The sequence below is a fragment of the Arachis hypogaea genome, chromosome 4, assembly GCF_003086295.3.
Source record: "Arachis hypogaea cultivar Tifrunner chromosome 4, arahy.Tifrunner.gnm2.J5K5, whole genome shotgun sequence".
Taxonomy (NCBI): domain Eukaryota; kingdom Viridiplantae; phylum Streptophyta; class Magnoliopsida; order Fabales; family Fabaceae; genus Arachis; species Arachis hypogaea.
The window spans coordinates 101,410,515-101,437,760 of NC_092039.1; the positions used below are offsets into that span (position 1 = coordinate 101,410,515).

General features: G+C 33.1%; 3 protein-coding genes and 1 long non-coding RNA gene across 4 annotated transcripts; 2 read left to right on the forward strand and 2 right to left on the reverse strand.

The window, feature by feature from the left end:
* The first annotated feature begins 680 nt into the window (after positions 1-680).
* LOC112797064 (uncharacterized) lies at positions 681-2,023 on the forward strand. The gene is made up of 2 exons (XR_003199573.3): positions 681-1,264; positions 1,496-2,023. It is a non-coding gene; the product is annotated as an uncharacterized lncRNA (long non-coding RNA).
* A 1,491-nt stretch (positions 2,024-3,514) lies between these two features.
* On the reverse strand, positions 3,515-5,532 carry LOC112797066 (uncharacterized). The gene is made up of 3 exons (XM_072234686.1): positions 5,054-5,532; positions 4,435-4,564; positions 3,515-4,306 (listed from the first exon to the last, which is right to left on the reverse strand). The coding sequence occupies exons 2-3, from the start codon at positions 4,531-4,533 to the stop codon at positions 4,049-4,051; spliced, it is 357 nt and encodes a 118-aa protein (XP_072090787.1). The 5' UTR covers positions 4,534-4,564; positions 5,054-5,532; the 3' UTR covers positions 3,515-4,048.
* A 333-nt stretch (positions 5,533-5,865) lies between these two features.
* Positions 5,866-9,963, forward strand: LOC112797065 (uncharacterized). Its single transcript, XM_072234687.1, has 3 exons — positions 5,866-7,186; positions 7,388-9,511; positions 9,620-9,963. Exons 1-2 carry the CDS (start codon positions 6,053-6,055, stop codon positions 9,476-9,478), a joined length of 3,225 nt encoding a protein of 1,074 aa, XP_072090788.1. The 5' UTR covers positions 5,866-6,052; the 3' UTR covers positions 9,479-9,511; positions 9,620-9,963.
* Positions 9,964-17,710: 7,747 nt separating this feature from the next.
* LOC112797067 (uncharacterized) lies at positions 17,711-21,541 on the reverse strand. The gene has a single exon (XM_025839826.2). It carries the CDS (start codon positions 21,382-21,384, stop codon positions 18,040-18,042), a length of 3,345 nt encoding a protein of 1,114 aa, XP_025695611.1. The 5' UTR covers positions 21,385-21,541; the 3' UTR covers positions 17,711-18,039.
* Positions 21,542-27,246: the final 5,705 nt, after the last annotated feature.

Below are 27,246 nucleotides of genomic sequence, written 5' to 3' on the forward strand. Positions count from 1 at the left end.
AATAACAAATTAATGATAAAAAATATGGATATTATATTATTTATGTTTAGATCTAACCTAGTAGTCCTATATAACATGACCCATAACTAATTATGTAGTGTTTTGCTTGGATTTTGTTCGATTTAAATAAATAAATTATCAATTAAACTTGTATCAAAATTTTAATTTAGAGAACATATATGATTTCTTTTGTAAGTTGCTCTTAAGATTTATATATTATACAATAATACTAAAATTGTAAAAAATAATTACTGGAAACGCTAAAAAGCAAAATATACGAAAGTACAAATCCAGAAAATAAAAAATTGAGACAATAGGAGTCTTTTGATACAAAAATTATTAAGCAGTAACAAAAATTGATTTTATGGAGGTTTTATTTGTAATATATGGATTATAACTTAGGAAGGTTATCAGGTGTACTACCATACGGATATGGAACATTTCAATTCCAATAAATTGATCCGTCTAGATTTAATATAGATAATGGTGATGATGTTGATGCAGTGTAAAGAATGTATTGTGAAGAAGCAGCAAAAGAGGCCTACGGTATTTTGAAAACCGGTAGTATCGTTGTACATAATTTAAAAAATTGAACACCAGCTTTGTGGTCAAAGCTGTGACAAGTGTGCCAAATTGAAGTGATTGCTTTAGTTGGGATTAGAAAACTGAGCCGAGCTGACATTCAGTTGGGCTTTGGGCTCAAAAAAATGGACTTACTATAGAGAGTTTTTTGTTTTTTTTTATGGGAATGTTATAATGGAGTAATTTTTGTTGGGATAACAAAAACATAGTGGCATGGAAAAAATTGTTGCGAGTACAAATTAGATAAAAAAATTTGTGAATAAAAATTTTTGGGAATTGTACTGATCCTGCTTTTTCTCTGGTGTGATCCCATTCTCACGCTCCCAAGGGAACACTGTGGTGGTGGCTTGGCCACAATCGGAGAAACACACCATGACCGACTTGCAGCCGCCACCGCGTTCGTCTCGGAAGCCTTCGCTTCAAGCACCGCTCATCTGTTCCTTCTTCCTCCTCGGTGCCGCCTCCTCTGTTTGCCGTTGTAGCGTCGTCGGCACCGCGTGAGAGCTCAGATGTGGTGGTTTGGGTGGTGGTCACGGTACCGTCACCTCTGTTGGTGATGAATCGGCGAAGTTCACCCTCTCCATCGCGACCACGCCGCATCGAGTCCCATTACCGTTACCCAAATTGGTCTCATCCACTGCTCGTACATCCACCTCGACACCGTCAATCCCAATCGCGCTAGGTAATTCCAAATATGCCTCTGAATCTTCTAATTGGTTAATTGCTTGTGTTGTCTTGTCCCGAATTGCGAAACCCTGTAATGTTGATTGAAATACTGGATTGATTGGAAATTTGGCTTGTTCTGTATTTGCTGTGAAAAGTAGAACTGACGGATAGATTTGAATTTTTGGGTTTGAGATTTGAATTTCTGCTTGATCTGCACTTTCTGTTGAATCCTCTTGTTGTTGTTAAGGTAGGAGGATCTGTAGATGTTCGCTCGCAAATGAACTGGTTGGATGTCATTTCCTTCAACTAATCAGACTAGATATCTGTTTGTTGTCAATTATGCTTTTCTCGGAAGAAGTCCTGTTAAGTAATTATCGCACTAAGTCTATTTGGGTCGTGCAGAAGATGACGACACTAACTTTTTGCTCCTTTTGGCTGTGGATTCAATGCCCTTTTGCACCACCTTGTTATGTGTCTTGGGTAAGGTTTAGCACATGCTAGAACCTATATCCCGTGTTTATGTCAATAGTGTAATGGAAATCAACTGATGTATGACTTATAAACTTTGTTAAGTTGAACTTAGGGGATCAGCTGCTCCTATAGCAACTAAAACAAGTCCATTCATGCCTTGGGTGATTGGCCTTATTTTAGTTGTGTGACTCTGAATCCATGAATCCTTGCGTCGTATCTTGTTTTCTTATTCGCACAGGTAACTTAAATAGTTACTGACAATATGTAGATTTTCAATTGAGTTGGCGATATCATCCTTTCAAAATCGCGTAGTGACCTCATAAATTAATTTCTTGCTTAATATTTTTAGGTGTAGTTCTTTCACTCGACTTTAGCTATGGAGGAGAATTAAATCTCCCAACTTTCTTGCTGATTATATTTGTGCCTTGCCGCTTTTGTTGAATACGGAATGAGGCGGTTAACGTACATGTCTAACTTATTTTACATTTAAACAGTATTCATTTATCCCAATTCTAATAAGAACGGTCAGAAAGATGAATAATGTAGATAATTGAACAAGTCATGTCCAACATAAAGGAGTTTTAGGAGAATGAGAGTTGAGTTAATAGCAAAGGTTCAGCTACTTGGATGGGCAATAAAAAAAATCCACGCAACACAGAATTGTATAATGAAAAGAGAAATGGGAGTTCTCTATGAACTTTAAGTCTTTTATCGTCCTTTTAAATCAGATAAAATTATTTAATTAAATCTTAGTTAACCACATGGCTTTGTTGGAGATAAACATGTTGATAACTTAGTTTAAGTTAAGTATTAATTACGAAAAATTCTCTCATTTCCTATCAACTTCAGAGAAAAGTTACTTCATCATTCTCTGTCATTCCCTTAGACCGTGCTTCTCGAATTTTATTATTGTTACAATACCCTAACAAGTTACGAAAATATTTTTTAAATACACCCAAAATCTCAAATTTATAATTTAAAATTAGACGTTAAAAACATGGTTTCACCTCTAAATCTTAGTATTTCTTACTTTTTATTATTAGTAGGTTTTTTCATGAATTACATATTTGAATGTGTTAAAATGATTAAGATGTATCTCTATAAAAAATGTGTTAAAATGATTAAGATGTATCTCTATAAAAAATAGTTTTTCTTTTCGTTTATGACACATCAAAAGTGTTTTCTAAAAATTGTTTTTAAATTGTATTTTGTTAGTCATCTAAAGTGGCGAAACTGAAATGAAAGTTTTCAATTTTGAATCTTTAAATTAAGTTTCAAAATTATGATTTAAAATTCTAAAATTCAGCTTTGAAATTTTCAAGTGTAAATTTTATACATTTTTTTATAACAAAGAATTTAAAACTGATGCTTATTAATTGTTTGCACCAGTTGCGTAACTCAACCTAAGCTGCATGTGGTATCTTGTATGTACTCCTGCTAAATGTTAATTGAGGTACATTTGGACAAGGTAAATTTCAGGTTATAGTAATAGTAATTGAGAAGTACAGTGACCCAATAAATCTATACCAGTCTCTTGTTTGTACATGGATAAATGTTTCTGAAATTTAATAAATGAGTACTCTCATGTGCTTGCTGTACTCATGCGATGACTTCACTCTAAAATCATCTTTGGGGTTGCTTGCTGTACCCAGGTGGATTGCTTTGAGAATCAAAACTTTGGATTGTTACATAACACAGATTGATTCGGTATAATGAAATTGCACATACTTGCAAATGAACCACCCTATTCTATGGGTCAAGATGATGGTAATCACCATGGTTACCTCATATCGAATATAATAACCTCATTTAGATTAAGAAGAAAAATCTTCACACAAAATTAATTGACAGTGCGGGATTCATCTCTTTAGAAACATTTAACATATTCAGTTCAGTTTGGACATTTCTTTACCTGTTGCCAACACACACCTTCCAATTCCTTCATAGCATCTCACCCTTACCATAAATCCTTCTTTTACGTCTAAATTTAGCATACTCTTGTTCGACGGTTGTTGCTTTCATTGCCAGCATATGACACCTGCAACAGATTAAAATCATGGCTTAACATCGACTGTCTGCTGTAAACGAATTCACATGCTTAAAGAATTTTATGCTTATGACATCTCCTCCTGTGCGCAGGCAAGTACTCCAAAACTTTTCAGGCAAAAGATGATGGTTATGGTCATCCACAAAACGTGCCACAAACCACTTTCCTGTGACAATCCTTGACTTTATCCGCATCTCGGCAGGACACCCACAACGGGTGACAACCTTGTGCTCTCTTTTGTGATCCTGCTTTTCTAACCATTTCTTGTCCCGAAAACCTTTTCTATTGCACAAATACGTAATCCGCACAAATTTCTCTCTTGTTTTTTATCTTCCTACCTTGTCGAACAGCAAAACCCTTCACCCGACTGTACTCTTCATATATACGAGCAGCTTCCTTAGGATTGTTGAACTCCATTCGCAAAAAATCATCAGCCGTTATTGTCGTAACTTCAGCAGCGTCCATTACATTCTCAACACTTTGCTGTCCTCCAGCTACCTCAACGTCATCATCTTTCATTCCCATATGTTGTGCTATTTCCTGAAAACATAATTAATTCATGTATTGAGTTCACATTGCCAAACTTAAATAATGAAGCTATTTGCATATTCACATTGGATTGCCGCATTGTAAAATGCATCTTTTAACCAAACCTCCCTACCACATACCTCTTCGAAGGCAACGTCCCCCACCCTTTCACTCACTCCATCCAATACCGCCTCATCCGCAAATGCGCCTTCCATCCAGCACCCAAGAACCTCTTCCATTGCGAATCACTTTGTCTGACCTGCACACCACCTAATCTCAATGGCTCAAACCAAGCAGGTCTTGAAATTATTATTTTTAGAGATATCTCATAAATTCCAATTTCAACAAGCAATTATTTCATGCAACCTGACTGAAACAAGAACAATTCACAACCATACACCTCAAACACTATCATTAAACCAGTAATTTCAATTTCATGATCGTTCACATTAACTCAACATACTCTTAACATGCAATAATTAACCATTTTCCTGTCTCACTTGTAATCTCCCACTCAAACCCTTCCCAAATTTCAATTCCTAATGACCACGTTGCGAGCACACTCCCAACATTACTGCAGTTCGCTCATTCATACTTTCCACTGCATTAGCAGCATTACCCACCTCTCCTACAATCCAATACTCAATAAACCACCATCAATGCCTCACAATACACCATTCTCAATTGCAAGCAAACTATTAAACATGTATATACTTCATCATAAACATCATCTACATCTAATGTGTCTTTATTACTAACTTTAGTTGTAGTATTTGTCCGTCTAACTTTGTCCACTTTGGTCTCGATGCATTCAAGTGAAATTTCCTTCTTAAAATGATGGTCCACCGTATCCAACATCCCCTAATGCTGCCCGTTGCACCCTCCGTTGCCATTTCTACCGACCCTCAAACCTTCACCGTCTTCCATTTCTGACACCACTGGAAGCCCCAATTTTGCTAACTAGCGCATTCGATCCCAACACCAACTTGGTTATTGCTCTCTCCTCACTTCAATCCAGTTGAGTCTGTTACCAACTTGGCTATTGCTCTCTCCTTATTCCAATCCAGCTGACCCTGCATGTAATTTCCTAAATAAAAAACGATGATGTTATTGTAATTTGAGTGTTTGTATAACGACAAAAAAAACACTTCTACCCGTTAGTGCTAGGAATAGCGCTATTCCAAAAAGGACAATGGCACACCTGATAACTTTTCTATAACTTATTCGGTTACTCTCTATAAATGACCTGTTAAGACAAATTTCTACCTATTAGTTTATACTAGAAAGTATTTTTGTAGTCACTAGCCAGTAGCCACCAATCAATTCAATAAGACAGTAATTACTCTAATACCATGCAAATGATTTCAACCCCATTGTCCAAAATATTGAAATAATGAATGTTTAACTCCATCATCTAAAATGATATGAGAATCCACCATAACAGTAGCGGTGGAAATTCATCTAAAATTCCTAATATTCACGCCCCATTTCACAAGCTAGAACATGGAAAAATCTTCCGACAGAAAGGGACTAACATGGAAAATGTATAACACGGCATGAAATTATGAGTTTATGACATTGTTTTCTCTGTACGAGCATGGTTTACTTTGACAAATATCTCCACTTACCGAGTCTAAGTCTGTCTCTTTGATCATGCCGTGCTCAAAACATTTCTATGCTTTTGGTCATTCATTTCTCTGTCTCAAAACTTTCTGAGCCTTGAGTTGTGTTGTGTGGTGTCTCTTCAAATAGTGTGCAATGAACATTCCGTTAGTTTCATGGCTTTTCTTCATATTCTGCTACTGCTGCTGGACTCACCTTGCTGTTACTGTCACATTGGTCCATGGCCAATGTCTTGAGGATCAACAATCATTGCTGCTTCAACTAAAGAGCAGCTTCGTATTCGAGCATGAACATTCAAGCAAACTGGTGTCCTGGAATGAAACCATTGATTGCTGTCGATGGAAAGGTGTAACCTGTGATAACAAGGGGCATGTTTCTGGTCTCGACCTTAGCGAGGAATCAATCTGTGGGGGTTTTGACAATTCCAGTAGCCTTTTTAGTCTTCAGAATCTCCAAGTTTTGAATTTGGCTACCAACAACTTCCATTCTAAGATACCATCTGGATTCAGCAAGTTGAAGAACTTAACTTATCTGAATCTGTCATATGCTTTCTTTGTGGGGGAGATTCCAATGGAGATTTCTCAGTTGACAAGGCTAGTTACTCTTGATATCTCCTCATCCATTGAACTAAATATTCCAAATCTGCAGAAGCTAGTCCAAAACCTCACTAGGATCAGGTACTTGCATCTTGATTATGTTGATATAAGTGCTTCGGGACAGGAATGGTGCAATGCTTTGTTGCAACTACCTGGCCTACAAGAAATAAGCATGTCATATTGCAATCTCTTAGGCCCCCTTGATTCGGCGCTTCACAAACTTAAGAATCTCTCCACGATTCGCCTTGATGGGAACGACTTCTCATCTGTGGTGCCGGAAACCTTTGCCAATTTCAAAAGTCTATCCACTCTAAGCCTTAGTGATTGTGAATTGAGAGGGAAGTTTCCAGAGAAGATCTTTCAGATATCAGCATTATCTTTTATAGATATATCTGACAATACAAATCTGTATGGTTCTTTGCTGGAATTCGCATCAAATGATCATCTCCAGACTCTGAAGTTGAGTATGACAAAGTTGTCAGGAGCAGTACCAGGTTCTATAAGTAAGTTGAGGAAGTTGTCCATCTTAGATCTTTTTGGAAGCCAATTTAGTGGAACACTCCCCAGTTCAATGTCAAACCTCATGGAACTCACTATTTTGGATTTGGGACATAACAAGTTCACCAATTCAATTCCATCTTTTAACATGTCCAAGAAACTGACCCATATAGATGTGTCTAACAATTTCTTCAATGGAAGCCTGCCTTCTTATCTTTTTGAACTCCCATTGCTACAAACCATTGTACTTTCCAACAATAATTTTCAGAGTCACCCACTTGAGTTTTCAAATTTATCTTCTACCATGTTCTTGAGCCATCTAGGCTTAAGCAGTAACAATATACAAGGGCCAATTCCATCCTTCAATATGTTCAAGAATCTCACTCATTTAGACCTGTCTCACAATGATTTAACAGGTTCAATTACATCTGATCACTTCAAAGGCTTCATGGAGTTGAACTACATTGATTTAGGGGCCAATCGCCTCAACGGAAGCCTACCTTCTTCTCTTTTTGAACTTCCATTGCTAGAATATCTTAAACTTTACAACAACAATTTTCAAGCATTCCCACATGAATTTCCAAACTTATCTTCCACCATGTTAAAGACTCTGGATTTGAGCAATAATAGCTTACAAGGCCCCATTCCTGAGTTCATTTTTCAACTCAAGTCACTAGAAGAACTCCTGTTGTCTTCAAACAAATTAAATGTTACAATATACACAAAAATGTTTCGGAGGCTTGAAAATCTAACTACACTAGATTTTTCACACAATAGCTTGTTGATAGAAGCAAATGTTACTGACTTGGGCATAGAAGCAAATGTTACTACTGACTTGGGCATATCTTCCATCCTCAGAAAGTGGGATGTAAATTTGGCTTCCTGCAATTTGACAAGGTTCCCTAGTTTTCTGCGAAATCAGTCTAGATTATCCAATTTAGACCTCTCAGGAAATCTTATTCAAGGACCTATACCAAGGTGGATTTGGCAATTTTCCTCCCTTACTTTCTTAAACATCTCCAACAATTTGTTCACCATGTTTGAAGAGCCGATACAGAATGTTAGTGCCTCTTTGTACTTCATTGACCTTCACTCTAACCAAATCCAAGGGAACTTTCCAACATTTCTCTCAAAACAACTTTATTTTTTGGACTGCTCGATGAACAACTTCAGCTCTATCATTCCATCAGATATTAGCACTTATATGTCTTCCACATTTTTCTTGTCTTTCTCCAACAATAGTTTATCTGGGAACCTTCCTCAATCCTTGTGCAAGATGTCATATCTTCAAGCTCTTGATTTTTCCTATAATCAGTTGAAAGGGAAGATTCCAGATTGTTTAATGCGGATGGAGTATCTTAAGGTACTAAATCTGGAGCATAACAAGCTTGATGGCCACATTCCTGATGCATTTCCTCAACATTCTGCACTAAAGATTCTACATCTAAATGGAAATCTACTTAGAGGCCGAATTCCCCACTCTCTTGTGAATTGCACAACTCTTGAAGTCTTGCATCTTGGAAATAATCAGATTTATGATGTGTACCCATGCTTCTTGAGGAGGTTATCCACAATTCGTGTCGTAGTTTTGCGCGAAAACAGACTGCAGGGTCACGTTGAATGTCCCAAGATAAATGGTTCTTGGCAATCCCTCCAAATTATTGATCTGTCTTTCAATAATTTTAGTGGTTTACTTCCTGGAGAAGACTTCAAAAGTTGGGTCACAATGATGCTTGGTGTTGGTGAAAAGCAAAACCGATATGAAGTCGTAGGCTTCTTTATGAGAAACTACCAGGATTCCATGATAATTACCAACAAAGGCTTACAATTGGAGATGGTTAAAATATTAAGTGATTTCACTTCTATAGACTTCTCATTCAACAACTTTCAAGGGCCAATACCAGAAGAGCTTATGAATTTCACAAGACTTCATGTTCTTAACTTCTCACATAATTCTTTCAATGGCCAAATCCCATCCTCAATAGGGAATTTAAAGCAACTCGAGTCGTTGGACCTATCCGGTAACGAATTTGGTGGACGAATTCCCACTCAACTTGCAAGTTTAAATTTCCTTTCATACCTAAATCTTTCATACAATCAGTTATTTGGAAGAATCCCAACAGGTACACAGCTTCAGTCCTTCTCAGAAGGTTCCTTTCTAGGAAACGCAGGCTTATGTGGACCACCATTAACAAATAATTGCTCTGGCCCAATTCTGCCACCACCACCATCGAAAGTAAACTCAGATTCTGGCAGTTTTGTTGATTGGAGTATCTTGAGTGTGGAGTTGGGTTCTGTCTTTGGACTTGGCATTATTATTATGCCAATGTTGTTCTGCAAGAGATGGAGGTTTTGGTACTGGAATCATGTGGATAACATTCTTTACAGGGTCTTCCCTCAGCTTGATTTTATATATCAGCAGCATGGAGGGAAAAATTATAGAACTCTAAGGTGGATGTCTCAATAATGTATCTAAGTTGAATAACCAGGAAGACAAAGTGTAAGTTTCGCTCTCTCTATTTGTTTCTCATATTTTGTATTTCTTGATCTTTGTTTGTTTTTGAATTCTGATAATCAGTTGTGTAAAAATAATGATTCTGTTGAGCAGGTCATCAAGGCAAGTGAGAGAAAGCAGCAACAACTAAGTTCAATTTTTATCTTTTTTTTTTTTTATTTTATCATGAGACCTAAGTTGTAATAAAGTAGCAAAAGTGATGCATGCATGTGTGCATCCATTGATACATACATAGTTACACATGGAATAATGCATGGTTATGAAATGTTTCAGAAAACTACATATTTGTTATATAGATGTGTTTGAGGTATGCTTTTATTGCTGGTTTTTAATTTGAGATATGGTCGAAGAGTTGAATATGATAAATGAAGAACAATCCATTTGTAAAACAGAACAAGGATGTGTTTATGACAATTGGATAATGCAGCTCTTACTGTTAGCTCATATTTATGAAGGTAGTATACCATGTTCTTGCTCTTTAGACAGTTTAACTTTTCTTTGCAACATGCATGTGTTTTTAAGATTTTATTAATTCTTAGATTTTTGCTCAATAAACTTTTCATACATCAAAACAGAAGATTGAAGTTAAATGTAATCTGAATCCTCAAATTTACTATTTCTTTCAAATAAAATTATATTTTCCATCCTAATTTTTACCAGTGAATCCTAGTTTGTCTTTTCTAAAACCACTGCATAACTCGACAAGATGCAACTTAGTGGGAGAAAAGCTTTGAGAAATATGGGTTTTTTTTTTTTTTTGTTTCCCACGGTATCCCCCAACCCGGCAGGTCAAGGACTAATCCGTCGCGGTACTGAACTCCATTTAAGGGTTTGCCGCTGGCCAATGGGTTGCTGCATGCACAAGGCGAGATTCGAACCCCCGACACTTGCTTAAGCGGACTAGTGAGCTAACCACTAGACCAACCCAACTTGGTTTGAGAAATATGGGTTTAGGACTAGCAATTATGGATGTTGCGACATGCCAGTCTTTCATTGGGTCGGAGGCAGTGATACCCGTTTCTATCCGTTTCGTTATATATATATATATCGCTAAATCTGAGCCAAAAATATATTTCGATTTATTAAACAAATTAAAATGTTTATATTAAATTTCTTAAATTTAAAGACATAACTATAAAGATATATAACAAAAATTTAATTTTTATTTTATGTGTCTAATTACATATTTCGTAAACCAAGCTCCAAAAAGGAAAGAGTTTATGCTTCTAAAATTCTAGAGCATGCAGCAAATAATTTATTGCTTATTTGAAAAGTATTATATCTTAGAGTAATGCTAGAGATAGAATATTTAAATTTATCTTATTTAATTTAATATTTATAATTTTATGTATATAATATTTAAAATTATATATTTGTTATATTTAATATTATATTTATTTTAGAGATAATTTATTTATTTTATTATATAAAAATTAAGATTTTGTACTTAATGATAAAAATGACGTGACATATTTTTAATGTCTTATTTAAAAAATTTTAATTAATATAGAATTGAATTGAATTCTAGTGTTTTGAATGAACAAAAAAAGTATAAAATTAAATTGAATTTTAGTGTTTCAAGAGAAAAAGTATAAAATTGAATTAAATTCTAGTGTTTGAAATATTTTATCAAATGAATTGAAGTTTTATAGTGGATAATTTTATTTTTTATTAATATAATATTATATTTAATAAAAAACATATTTTTTATTAAATTATATAAAATAATAAAAAAATAAATTTTTTACTTAATTTTTTTAATTAAAATTTGCTCACCTCTTTTAAAAAAATTGGGTTAATATAAAAATATTAAATTAAAAAAAATATTTTTATTAATTAAAAATTAAATAGTTCTCTACGAATGATTCTAGCTAATGACAAACCAATAACAAAAAATAAACATAAATTATTAAGAATGAACTTGTTGAATGGTCTAGTAACATAACAAGTAAAAATAAAGTTAGTTATTAGCAACAAATTATAATAACTAATTAATATCATTAAAATGGAATAAAATTATACCAAACATTAGTGTCATAATTGATACAACTTCAATTTAAAATGTTCAGACATTGCAAACAGGTAAATGCTTGGTGTCACTAAGTTAAACACATAAAATTTATAGTGTGGATATTTTTAAAAATTTATATAGTAGACCTTCTAAATAAGCATATATTATATTAAGTGAGTTGAAAAAAAAAAGAACGAAATAAAGGTGGTAAGAGAAGAGAAAGGGTATGTTAAAAGGTAGGGAGCATTGAAAGAAAGTGAATGAGAAAAAGTTAAAAAGTAATTAAATTATAAGCTTACTTAGCTCGAAGGTAATTTCTATTTGAAGGTCTAGACTTTCACTATAAGTTTACTCAATTTTTGGGATGGAAAGAACTTGGCCAAAAATTTAGTGACCACCTTATCCCATATGTCCAAGCTCTCTTTAAGCTGAGAATCCAGCCATAGCTTTGCTCTGTCCCTTACAACAAAAAAAAAAGAGCATGAGCTTGTAAACCTCGAGGTTCACTCCATTTGTCTTAACAGTATCATATATTTGCAGGAAATCAGATATGAACTTGTTGGGGTCCTCCTGCGAGAGTCTATGAAACTGATAATTTTGTTGCACTAGAGTGATCAATTGAGGCTTAACCTCGAAGTTATTGGAACCAATGATAGGTACTGATATGCTGCGCCCATAGAAGTCAGTAGTAGGTGTAGTGTATGAGTCAAGCACCTTCCTTGCTTCTTCTCCAGCGTTTAGATTGTTAGCTGCCATAGTGGTTCCTTCTCAAAAAATTCCGTGAGATTCTCTCCGGTTTATAAGCTTGGATTTGTTGCAAATGCTACCTTAAGATCCTCTCAAATTCAGGATCAAAATCAAGTAGGGATTCTTTATCCCTGTTCTTGCTCATAGATAACAAGAAACAAAGAAAAAGAGGTGGCATGGCAGTCTCTATGTTAAAGAGTGTAGAAAACTCCCAATGAGATATACTAAAAGAAATAAAATAAGATAAAGTAAACAATTAGCTAAAAAAAGAAAATTCCATAAATAAGAATGCAAGATCTAAAGGAGATATTAAAGGACACCAAACTTGGCATTTGAAATTAAATAAAAAATAAATTAACTAAAACAAAATTTAAAAATAAAAAAATAAATAAAATAAAGATCGAAAATCAAGAAAAATAAACAAGATATGATTCGAAAATTAAAAAGAAATTAATTAAACCAAAAAAAGAAAATCACTAAGGGACACCAAACTTAAAATTTGAAATCAAATAAAAATAAGATAGCTAAAACAAAAGAAAAAAAATTTGAAATTAAGGAAAAGATAAATAAGATAACAATCGAAAATTAAGAAACCTAAATAAGAAAGTTTTCGAAAATCAAGAGAGATATAATTAAACAAAAAATAATAAAAAATACCTAATCTAAGCAACAAGACAACTGGTAGTTGTCAATCACGAACAATTTCCGGCAACGGCGACAAAAATTTGGTGCGCGAATTTAGAACTCGCACAACTTAACCGGCAAGTGCACTGGGTCATCCAAGTAATATCTCAGGTGAATGAGGGTCGATCCTACGAGGATTGTCGGACTGAGCAAGCAATAGTTATCTTGTTAGACTTAGTCAGGCAAACAATAAAAGGTTGTTGTTGTTGTAAACACATAAACAAAAGAAAGCAAATAAACAGATTTGGTGTAAAACAATGATGAAAAATAAGTTAAAGTCTTGGAGATGTTTATCTTTCCGGATTAAAACGTCTTACTAATTATTTTAACAATCAATGATTCATTCTATGGCAAACTATAAATGATCAAAACCTAATCTCTTAGCGATTTAATTTCCTCTAATCCTCATTAAAAGCCACTCTCGTATTCATTCAATTCAGATCAGATGGTGAAGTTCAGAAAACTAGTTTAGCGCCATAAAAACCTCAATTACCCAAAGCTAACTGGATTTTATGTCACATATCTTAATTAGTCCAGGTAATTTGCAGTTTAGGAGGAGTGTTTTCAAGCTGTAGCTCAAGCAAGATAGCTCTCTCGAGAATCACAAGAGCTCATGTAGAATAAGGGTCATACTCTCGTTCTACCCAAATTTATAAGATTAAGAACAAAAATAATATCTTAGAATTGAATCAAACATTAATTAAAATAGAAGAATAATAATCCTAATATATAGAAATAAACAGAACTCCTAACCTTAACAGGAGGTTTAGTTGCTCATAACTTTACAAAGAAAACATGTTTCTAAAAAGATGTGAAAAAGAAGAAGATCTCTCAATAAACCTAGGTGATCTCCTCCTTTAAATACTAACCAAATAAATACTAAACCTAAAAGATATTATTTTAAATATAAAAATTACAAAGATAAAATAAGATAACTAATAAGTACTAAAATCCACTTGGAGGCCCAATAGGTGTGTGCTTCGGTCTGCATGTTGGCGTTCAGCGCCAGTCTGGGCGTTGAACGCTCATAGAGGAGAGCGCCCCTTGCTGGCGTTGAACGCTAGTTTGGGTGTTCAGCGCTCAGGGGGGAAAGCTGACAACATTTTCTATTCTTGCTCCAAACTTCTCCAAACTGTTTCGAATTTCACCTAAAAGAATAAAAAACACAAGAAAAACTCAAAGTAGCATCCAAAAATGAATTTTGCACTAAAATATAATAAAACGTAATAAAATCTAACTAAAAACAATTATAAAAGGGTATAAGATGCTCATGCATCAAAGAGGAAGCTTCAAATTTTTGAAATGTTGATTTAAAAATAGATTTTCTTTCCTCTTAGAATCCAAGTAATGATTTTTCAAAGCTAGATCTTTGATAAGCAAGTAATTTGTCAAGATTTTGTGAACCTTGAACAAATTTTGCTAAGTCTTCATTAAGATTGTTAATTTTCTCATTCAACCTTTCATTTTTAGCAATTAAATTAGTAAAGACTGAAACCGAATACTTGAGTTTGAATTTATTTAATTTAGCTCTCAAAGCATTATTTTCTCCTTTTAAAGAATTTTCATCACAAGCTTCGGTTGCCTTAACTTTCTATAATAAATGTTCATTTCTAGCTCTCAATGCTTCATTATCTTTCTTGTATTTAACATATTTATCAAAGAGTTTCTTAGAATTCACAGTAAAATCTTTGATAATGTAGTGCAATTCATCATCAATAGATAAGTCAGAGAAATCTACCTCATCTATGTATCAGTGTGGTCAGCCATTAAGTATAGTTGAGCCTCTTGATCTGAATCTTCTTCATCTTCAGAATCAGTGTCGTTTTCCAAGTCTTCCCATGTTGCCATCGTCACTTTCTTTTTGTCCTTTGATTTTTTGCCTTTCTTCAATTGAGGACAGTCGGACTTGAAGTGACCCGATTCCTTGCAGTGGTGATAGATAAACTTGGGTTGGTCCTTCTTGAATTCTTTGGATGAAGAACCTCCTTTGCCTTTATTTTTGAATTTCAGTAATCTTCTTATTTTTCTTGTAAAGAGTACAATTTCTTCATCTGATAAACTGTCATTAGATTCCTCTTCTTTGGCTATCATTTTTTATTTCAATGCTACACTTTTGTTTTTGTCATCTCTGTCTTGAGACATGTGAGTAGTTTCATAGGCCAGCAGCTTGCCTCTTAGCTCATCATAAGTGATTTTTTACCAAATTATTTCTTTCAGCGATGGCAGTAAGGCTCTTCAAAATTTTCCTTACCAAGGTTTCTTCAGAATACTCTTCCCTATGGCATCCAGGTTATTAATTATTATTGAGAATCTTTCGAACATTTGATCGATACTTTCATCCTCCTTCATGTTAAACATCTTATACTCCTTCATCATCATATTAATCCTGGTCTCTCTTACTTACTTGGTTTCTTCATGGGTGAGTTTGAGCTTGTCCCAGATTTCTTTAGCCATTTTGCACCTTGAAATTTTTCTATATTCTTCAAAACTAATAGCACAGTGCATTAGGTTGATTGCCTTAGCATTGAGTTCAACCTTCTTCTTTTCTTCCTTTGTCCACTCATTGTCTTCCTTTGGCACCACATCTCCATCAGCATTTTCCTTTGTTGCAATGTCTAGTCCATTGATAATAATCTTTCAGATGTTCTAGTCGATTGACTAAACGAAGAGTCGCATTCTCTCCTTCCAGTATGAATAATTGCTGCCGTTGAAGTGGGAAAGTCTATTGTTAGACTGCCCTTCGGTGAGTGTGTATGCCATGATATTATGACCCATATTGTTGGCCATGAATCTTTACTTCAAGTTGTGAAGCTTGACTTTTTAAAACCTTGCTCTGATACCAATTGATGGATTTGCTAGAACTTGAGAAGGGGTGGTCGAATCAAGTTAATTCAGAATTAAAATTTTGAGCTCTGTTTTTGTGGATGTCAATTATGCAGGAGATTTTTTTCATTTTGCCTCATACACCAGATAAAATCAGAGAATGGAAGAAGAGAAAGAGGCCAGCATGTATCCTGGTTCGGTTTCTATGTGCCATGAAATCTATGTCTAGTTTTCACCACAATCATGGTAGAATTTTCACTATAATCAAACTGATTACAATCATCAATACTAATTAATTACAACCTAATTAATCTAGTATCTTTTACTAAGCTTTCTACCCCAAAGCTCAGCTTCCCAAGTGCTGTTCTAACTTGAAAGAGAAACCTAACAAGGTTCAAATTATCACCAAGTACTATCCCAACTTGGCAAGGAGAACTAATCCTAGTTCACTAAAACCAAATTATGTAGAAATAATTCATTTGGCTTTTTTGTGCATCTCTCTTGACTCTTCTCTCATGACTTTTTCTACTCACATAATTAGCCTTTTTTCTCAATTACAGAAAGATAACTTTAGATAACCATAACAAAAAATAGAAAGGAAGCACAAATAGAAGAAAAAGAATTCAACTCAAGTATGTTTAGATAATGCTCTTGGATTTTCTCTCTTTTTCTTGTCTTGCAAATGTTGGAGTGAGGCCTCTTTTATAGAATTAACTTGCTCTTTCAATTTGTTTTTCATTGCCTCTTTCGATTCCTTGTACCATCAATCTGTTGTAGCTGTTTTCAATGGCATGCAATCCTTTTTTCATTCTGCTCCACTAACACTGCTTGTTGATGAGCCACTCTACCACCTCTGTTGTCCTTGGATCTACTGTCTTTCTTGGCATGTATTTTTTTTTATTCTGCTCCATTATTTCTGCTATCCGAGAGGTTGCTCCACTACTTCTGCACTCTTGCAAGTTTATTTTTTGCTCTCCTATATTTTGAACTTCACTTTACTGATGTCCTTGGAGTAGTGAAATTATCCTTATGTCTTGTTGCTTTGCTAGAGTCACAACTGTCCCATAATATTGATGAATGTTACTTTACCTTTTCTACATGTGTTCAAACCATGAACATTTAGATCTTTCTCTATATGCTCATATGTTTTGATTTGTATCTCATTAGCATATAATGGGCTGAAGCTTTAGAGTTGCTGAAGCAACATTAACTTGGGCTAAGGAGTAAGCAAATGCGCTTGCATCACTAGTACGCATTCATTAAACAGATTTGGACTTTCAACTTAAATAATGTTTGTCATCATATATGTATAACCCAAAATCAAACTTAATTCAACAAAACTAAACCTGGGCAAAGCCCTGATCCCTCTATTGGGTTCTAGTTGGAGTCAAAATTTTTGTGCTACTTAAACTTAGTTTGGTAAAAATTTTATTTTTTAAAAATAACTTATAAAAGTTAATTTTTAAAAGATAGATTTTTAAAAATTGTAACATTTGTGTTTGGTAAATCAAATTTAAAATAGCTTGTAATAAACACAAGCAACAATAATTGCATTTGGTAAAATAGCTTTTAAATTTTAAAAATACTATAATAGATATAAATGCAAGCATTAAATTTGAAAATTAGTTAACATATAAGATTATATTAGACTTTTAAATTTTGAAAAACACAAGTCAACTTTGAAAAACTCTATCTTAGGTGTTTTCAAAAGTATCCCGATCTTTTAAAAGCTGCAAGTACAAACACATGGTTTTTTGATTTACCGAACACAAAATGAAGAGCTTGAGATTTTAAAAAGTACAAGCATATCTTCAAAAAACTTTACCAAACCAAGCCTTAATCCACATTGACAGTTATATCTATAGCACCTTGGAATGTAACCAATCCTTTTGCTCTAACTATATCTTATACATGCAATATTTTTCACTCATTTGAATTGCTAGCTATTTTCTCAGCAATGCAGAAAAATCGGTACAACTACAAGTTCATGCAGTTGATAATGCAGAAAGAACGTCCACTTGGTGCATAATGTTAGACATTGTTGCAATTTCAGTGACTGGTCCTAAATGTATTAAGTATTTGATGGAAGTCCTTAATGAAAGGTTCTGGCATTCCATTTTTCAATGAAATTTGTGATAATCACACAATGCCCCCAGAACCACCTGAAAAATTGCTTTTTCTCATTATTGTTTGCAACCCCTGGGATGAATTCTATGTGCAATTGTAAACATACATACATACATACATACTAAGAAGAACATGATTTTGAATAAATAGAAATTGAAACAATTGGTGAGTGGTAGCATGTACACCTCGGATCATGTAGAACCTTCTTGTTGCTGATGTCAAACTTGGAGCATGAAACACAATACCTCTCTTGAAACAGATAACTGAATATATCTTGATCTTCACTATAATCACTCTCCTCGTCCATATCTGAGTCCTCTTCTTCAGCATCTTCTTCTGTCTCATCATCATTATCAATGGGTGTATATGACTGACCAAACATTGGAAGAACAGTTAGGAGAATGGTATCAATTATGTGGTTGATCCATTTCTTTCCCCTCTTCCAAAACATACATGGGGCAACAACCAGTCCTGCTCCAACCCCAAAACCCACTCCACCTAATAAGAATGACAAATCTAATGTGTCTCCTGAATCTGTGTGTGCTTCATCTGTTGAATTGGCATTAGGAATATCAGAGGCCTCATTACAGTTTCGGGTTAAAGGAGGACCGCATAATCTTGCATTGCCAGCGAAGCTAGTTGCTTCAAATGATTGAAGCTGTGTACCTATAGGGATTTTTCCAACCAGCTGATTATAGGAGAGGTTCAGGTATGAAAGGAAACTTAAATCTGCAAGCTGTGTGGGAATGCTGCCTTCAAAATGATTCATAGACAGGTCCAACGACTCGAGTTGTCTTAAATTCCCTATTGATGGTGGTATATGGCCTGTGAAAGCATTATGTGACAAGTTCAGAGCAACAAGTCCTGTAAGGTTCATGAGTTCTTCTGGTATTGGCCCTTGAAGCTTGTTGGATGAGAAGTCAATAATAGTGAACACATTTAGGATTTTAACGAGCTCTACTTGTATACCTTTGATGGCAACTGTCACTGAATCATGATAGTAAATACCACCACTACTATATTTAAGTACCTGAGATTGAATTTGACTGAAATTTAATATACCCGGATCCTCATCAAGCATCATTGATTTCCAAGTTTTGAAGGCTTTTCCTGGAAGTAAGCCACTAAAGTTGTTCAAAGCCAGATCAACAATTTGGAGCATCTGCCAGTTACTGCTGATATTAGGACATCCAATGATACCATGCATTTTATTTTCCCGCAAGACCATCACACGAAGTGTGGATAACTTCTTTAAGAAACATGGAAATCCATCATTAACATGATTATTTCCAATGTTTAAGACCTCTAATTCTTTGCAATTCGAAAGAGTTTTAGGAATTGGACCAACCAGTTGATTTCCATTGAGATTTAAAGTCCTTAATTTACAAGATACCGGAAAGGTGAAATCGATGTTTCCACTGAGTTGGTTATGTTGCAGATTTAACACCACAACGGTCTCAGATTGCATTAAGCACCTTGGAATTGTCCCTTTAAGTTGATTGTAGGAAAAATCTAGAACTAGAAGATTTGAATTATTGCACAATGATTCAGGAAGACTCCCAACTAATCTATTTCTTGAAAGAGACATGAAAATTATGGATGAAAGGTAGCTTCCAATCTTTGGTGGAATAGAGGAGCTGAAGTCATTCATTGAGTAGTCCAAATAAGTGGCATGTACTGGAAATACTGGAAGGTTGCCCGTGAGTTGGTTCGAGTGAAGGTCAATCACACTCAAAGTAGAACTAGCATTCTGCACAGGTCCTTCAATCATGGTGAGAAAATTGTTGGAGATATTGAATTGAGTGAGGGACCCAAGTTGCCAAATCCATCTAGGTATAGATCCTTGAATATTGTTGCTTGAGAGGTCCAAAGAAACTAATTTGGATTGGTTTCTTATAAAACTTGGGAATTTTGTCAAATTGCAGGAAGCCAACTTTACATTCCTCATTTTGGGGAGGAAAGATAGATGTGAGTCCCTAACATTTGCATCTATTAACAAGTTATTCTGTGAAAGATCTAGTGTGGTTAGGTATTCAAGTTTTTGAAACATATCTATCTGTATTGTTCCATTGAACTTGTTGGAGGACAACTGCAGAACACCAAGTGATTTGAATTGAAAAATAGTTACAGGAATGGACCCTTGTAAATTGTTATTGCTTAAATCCAGAGTCTCCAACACGTTGGAAGTAGAACTTGAAAGTACATGCAGAGGACACTGAAAATTGTTGTCGGAAAGTTGAATAAGTCGAATGAATGGAAGTGTAAAAAGAGAAGGAGGAAGGCATCCATTGAGGAGATTGAAAGACATGTCTAAATGTGTGAGATTCTTGGACATATAGAAAGATGGAACTGGACCACTAAAGTTATTGAATGATAAGTCCAGATAGGTGAGTTCCTTGAGTTTTGACAATGAAATAGGAAGTGTTCCATTAAATTGGCTGAAAGAAAGATCTAAGTGGGATAACTGACTCAGATTACTTATAGATACAGGTAGTGCTCCTGATAAACTTGTGTTACTTACAACCAACTTTCGAAGATGTCCATTCAGCGAAAATTCTGGCAAAGGGCCGTGAAGATCCATGTTGAATGAGATGTCTATATCAGACAATGTTGCTACCTCAAAGATCTTCACTGGAAACTTTCCTCTCAATCTGCAATCACTAAGGCTCAGGGAGGTTAGGTTTTTGAAATTGGCAAAGGATTCTGGAACAGATGAAAATAAATCATTCCCATCGAGTCGAATCACCGAGAGATTCTTAAGTCTAGTAAGTGAAGAATCAAGGGATCCTGAGAGATTGCAGCATGACATGCTCACTTCTTGCAAATTTGGTAGTTGCAACAAAGCATTGCACCATTCATGTCCCTGAGCTGTTATAGTGACACCATCCAGATACAGTTGCCGAATCCTGGTGAGCTTCTGGACAATCTTTTGCATGTTTGGATTCTTTAATCTTAGTTGTCGCTGCGCGAAATAAGAACAGAAGGAAGAAATATCCAGAGTAACTAACCTTGTCAACTGTGAAATCTCTACTGGAATATCTCCCACAAAGCCAGCATATGACAAATTCAGATAAGTCAAGTTCTTCAACTTGTTGAATCCTGCTGGTATCACTGAATTGAAGTTATTGATAGCCAAATTCAAAACTTGGAGATTTTGGAGACTGAAAAGGCTACTTGAATTGTCGAAACCACCCTGGATTGATTCCAGACTCAGGTCAAGACCAGAAACATGTCTATTATCAAAACATGTTACACCATTCCACTGGCAGCAATCAATGCTTTCATTCCAAGACACCAGTTTGCTGGAAAATTGATGCTTGAATTTGAGGCTGCTCTTCAATTTAAGCAGCAATTGTTGTTGATCCTCGAGACATTGGCCATGGACCACAGTGATTGCAACACCATGATGAGTCCAATACCAATAGCAGAATATGAAGGAAAGCCATGGAACAAATGAAATTCTCATTGGATTCTGGTATGAGATACAGAACACACAATGCAAGGATGAAGAACTGTATAGATTAATAAATAATGATGGAGACAATGTGGTTCAGGACCTATGAACAAGGCTCTTTATTTTTCTGTACCGTGGTTTGCATTCCAAAGTAACAGCAAACTGTGGCCAGAAGCGTAGAAATGAATGCAAAGGAAGACTAGAGTGACACACAAGGTGGGGTCACACACAGAGACTTGGATGAAGCTGAGTCAAAGTAAACCGTGCTCCAACATAGAAAAAAAAAACGTTATCATTATTCCATCAACATTTTTTCCACGTTAGTCTCTTTCGGTTGTCTGAAGATTTTTCTTTTGTGGCTTAGCTTTTGAAATGTTCCCAATTAGCACATAAACTCGTTTTTTTTTTTTTTCTTGGAGCTTAGTTTACGCAACATTTAATTACACACATAAATTAAAATTCAATTTTGTTATATTATATCGTTACAGTTAGTTTTAATTTCAAATATTTAATATTACGGCTCCACTACGTTACCAACAGTATATCTGCCAACTTCTGCCAACTCTTATTTATAATTGTGTTTCATAGAAGTGTGTACGTGGATGTGTCTAATAAAAATGTATTTTTTATAATTATGTTTAATAGAAGTGTCTTTATAAATATATTTTCTGGATGTGTCTCTTTATATATGTATTTAAAATATATTAATTATTAGACACATCTATGAACACACTTCCATGAAACACAAATATAAATAAGAATTGGCAGAAGTTGGCAGATAATATGTTGGTACCCTATACTTTTCCTTAATATTAATATAAACATTTAAACTTGTTTAATAAATCGAAATATATTTTTTACTCAGTTTTAGCGATTTATGATTTTGGTAAAAATAAACTATATCATCCCTGATTGCATTTCTCGTACAGATTAATTTCACATATCACATTTACCATTCAAAGTATAAATATAGGCATCTCTTGGGTGATTTTAAAATGGTTACCAATAAAAATCAACCATGCTTAAGTGTAAATTAATCTGCAGAAGATCTGCCTTCCACCCGTCCCCTTCTCTTCTCTTTTTTTCCTTTTGTCCCTTTCTGCTCGATTTATTGCTTTCTTCCAATTCCGTGTGCATGGAAAATTCATTACTTTTTCACAATAACGTGATTAACATCTCATCGTGTTCGTCCCATCACCATGTGAAAATTCAACATGTCTTTAACAATGCTAGTCGAAGGCAACGTGGAGGTAGCTCTAACAAGTTGCAAGTCTCCAACATGTAAAAAGAGAAACATTTAGTGACAAGGACACTTAAATATTGCTCCTAATTAATTCCTAATAATGGATCACAGTATATATACATTTTAAACTATATACTAGTGTATGTTCCGTCCTGCACGCAATAATATATAAAATTATATAAATTTTTTTATTAAAATTTAAATAAAAAATATGTATAATAATTATTATTATTTAAAAATATTAAAAATAATTAATATTTATTTTAATCAATTTAAATTGGTTGGATGATCATCTCATTTGTCTGCTTAAGCAAGTATTTAGAGTTTAAATTTTGTCTTGTATATATAACAATTCATTAGTTAGCGACTGACCCTTAATAAATAGAGCATCAATATGTGGTGGATTAGTTCTCGATTTACCGAGTTAAAAAATTCGTAAAAAAAATGTATTTATCTTTAAAATAGATTAATTTTTCATTAATTGCAATTCTTAGAAACTTTTGTCTTTATTAAAATTTACTTGGGACAATTTTATTTGTTGGTATCATATTCATTCTTAAAGTCAAAACAATATTATCAACATTGTTATTTGTTAAAACTTCACATTTTATGAAATAATTTTTAAATTTTCAAATTCATAAACTTATGTCATTACAAAAGTTATTAGATCGATTAATATTTCTTGATAACATGGTGTACCAAAATACCATGGTTGAGTAATCGTTGAGTATTAGTTAGTGTGAAAAGAAACCAATAACAACTTTCGTTATTCAATATATAATTTATTCTATTGAAAAATAAATTAATATTTCCTAAACTTGTAAATACATTTTCTTTTAATTTCTTACACCATTTTATTTGATAATATTTACCATTAAAAAATAGCAAATGACCATACTATCTTACAATATATATGATGTATAGAGTAATTTCTTATTTTGAAATTAATTATGGTTAGTGAGATAAAATTTAAAATATTTTTTTATTGTCTTAGTTAAATTCAAATTTAAATTTAAAATTGATTAACAACTCATCTTTTTTTAATTTCAACAAAAAAAATTAATTGGTTAGATGCAAAATATTCATCATTTAATAATTTCAATCATTTAAATTTAATTACCAAAAATTAAGTTAAAAATTAATTATAAACTTAATAATTGATAATATATATTATATTAGTACGTAAATAATAATATCCAATGTATTGATTATTTATTTATTTTTTGACAGAATTAATGTATAATCTATTGAGAATTGATTTATTATCTAAAATTTTTTTCATAAACTTTGTAATATGTGAAAATAGTGATCTTATTTTTTATTATTATTTAAGAAATTCTTCATAATTTTTTAATTATGTAATTAACTTAATTAATAACCTTTATTATTGTTTTTATACTAAAAAATATTAATTTATACTATTTACATATTTTTTATTACTAATAAATAAATAAGTATTTGTACTATTATATTTATTGTCCTAGATAATGATTTAAGTTACTTATTTTGTATGTTAAATTTACTAAATATTAAGATAAAAAAATTGTTCAATAAATTATATAAATAATTATTATAGAAAAAAGAATTATATATCATATATAATAATAATCCTTGATATATATAGTGTCATGTATATATTAAGATTATCTATTTTAATTATGTGAGTAATTATTGTTATTTTTACTTTTTTGTTACATTAAAAAATAATATTTAAAACTAAAAAAGAGATAATTAAATTTTTTAATTTGAATTAAAAAATATCTTGTAAATATACCCAATTTTTATATATACTAAGTATTATAATGTTAAATAGTAGGATCCCGCTAGGAAGACAATGGACTATTTGTACAATGTGTACAATGTATACAATGGGCTATTGAGTTACAAAATGAACATCCCCCATACTATCTAGAATAACTATCCGACTACTAGGATAATAAACATCTTCCCAAAAGGTTAAACTGATTTTGGGGTTCACCAATAATTGAACTCTTGACCTTTCGAATCTAGCACTCTAATACCATGTTATGATACCACTCATCCCAAAAGTTTCAGCTGATGAGAAAAAGTAACAATAATGGTTATATCTCTAATACTCTATAAACCTCCATTGTACACATTGTACAAATATTCTATTGGCTTCTCATAATTTTCCTAAATAGTATAGTATTTGCTATAACAATGACTCAAAATATTAATCTAAGATATATTTTGGCTTAATAAGACCTCAATGCAAGCAAGATCAACTAAAATCCATTGTTAAGGTGCTAAATCCGACTTAGTTTCATTATCTTAAAGGCCTAATACAGATGAAGTCCACGCGTCTCCTCTTAAATCGGCTCAAATTGGATCTCCGTTACTAGTTCGATATGGTAATGAGTACTCAGGAGAGCCTAAGAAGCCTCCTTCCCATCCCTCACTCTTATTTAAAAAAAATGTCCCATTTCCTTCTCTGTTATTGCAAGTTCCTGTTTCATTACTCCTTAGGAAATACAGATCTCCTCGGGTATCTATGCATATTCTTTAAAATTTTTTGAAAAAAATTAACACAAAAAGATATAATATAATAATCATAAATTAATCAATTCAATATAATTCAACATAATTTATAACATATTCGTTATGAAAAATAACATTTCAAAAGGAGAAAACATAAAAATATATTCCAACATAATAACATAACATAATTTTTTGGAACGATACTGAGCAACGTAGTGACAGACTTGAGAGGCAGAGAAAGTGAGTTAGAGAGATAGAGGGGAAGAAAAAGGTAAAATTCGAATTGAAGGCAAAAATTAGAGTTTCTAAATTCAAAAAATAGATTTATGTATATATAAATTAGGATAAATTAATAATTTTATATTCGCATAGATTTAATAAGTTCCATGGACGTATATTTATGTCCGTGTCTCTATAGGGGTGGCAAACAGAAAAGTCCGCCCTATCTCGCCAAAAGTCCGCCATCTGGTGGGTTGGCTCATCCTGCCTCGCCTAGTGAGGCGGTCCTGAATTTCTCCCCCACTCCGTCTAATGGTAGGCTGGCGAGCTCTCCTTTCTTTATAAACCATTAAATATTAAATAATATATATAATTTCACAACAATTTCAATAAATTTATAATTTCTAAAAACATAAAAAAATTATAATTTTTAAATTCACACACATTAAAGTCTTTATAATTATAAATATGTAATAAACATAATTATAAACCAAATCTTTTGAAACAAAATAATAAAACCAATATTATCCAAAGCAAAACAAATGTTTTCCAAAATATATAATTAAACATCTTCAAGTTTATAATCAATCAAACATAAAACATAATCCAAAATATAACTTAGAACATCTTCAATTATCATCTTCATCCTCTTGTAAATCAATAATATCACAGAAATTTATAAAAAAAATGGCCCTAACAAAATAAAAACATGGCCCAGTGGAAAAGCCCGCTCCGCCAAATCTCCTGGATTAGACGGTGCAGGGTAGGCGGTCTTTTTAAGTTTAGCGCTCTCAAATCTCTAGTCTAAGCCATCTTTTTTTGCGGGTTATGCGGGCCAGCCCGATGGATTTTGCCTCGTTTGCCACCCCTAGTCCCCATCTAGTCTCAAAAGGTGAGTAATTCCTTTAAATACCCATTTCGGTTGTTTTTATCATCTCTATTGCTAGCATTCATTGGTTCGTAATGTGGAGCTATTCTAGCCACTCAATAAATTCTCAGATAATCAAAGTTTATGTTATATCATTTTTATAAAGTCACGTGTATCCTTGTTATAATAATATTAATAGAAGATAAATGGATAAACACTAAATTATTATTTGGATATAAGATGAAAAATAAGAGGAAAGAAAATGGAAAGAAAATGAAAAGAAAGAAAATAGAAAGAAAAGTATATTTTTTGTGTGTTGTTTAGATGAAGAAAAAATAAATGAAAAGAAAATAGAAGAAATTTTTTTTTGCTTGGATGGAAAGAAAAGTAAGAAGAAAAAAAATTATAATAGAGTAAAATTATATTAATGTTTTTATATATTATATATAAATTATAGTTCAAATGGTAACTCTGTATTTTTACCCATATTTACACTTTTGCATCTATTTTCTTCGCAATTTTGAAGAGAAAAAATTTACATGAGCTCCACATACATTTTTATGTTTTCCATTCAATTTCTTTTTTGATCTAAACAATGAAAAAATATTTTTTTCATCCATTTTCTTTTTCAGCATTTTATTTCTCTACAAATTTTTCTAATCCAAACAATGCATAAATAAGTCATATTTTTCATATATATAACAATAACTAATATCACATATTAGGTTAATTTACGTTGATAAACCAAAGTCACCCTAAAATTACCTGAATCTCCCAAACTCAAAAACGTTACCTAGTTGTCTTCATTTACATTTCTATATAAATCAAATTTAATGAATTCAAATTAGGATAATAAGTAGTAAATCGAATCTATAGAATTCGAATTCCTTGACATTGTAATTCGAAAGTAAATTGAATTCAAAGAATTCGAATTATATCAGTCTTTACTAAATTGAATTTATAAATTTCGATTTATATAGTCTATGCTAAATCGAAGCAATAAGGTTCGATTTATACTCACTTAGTAGCAATCCAACTCATTATA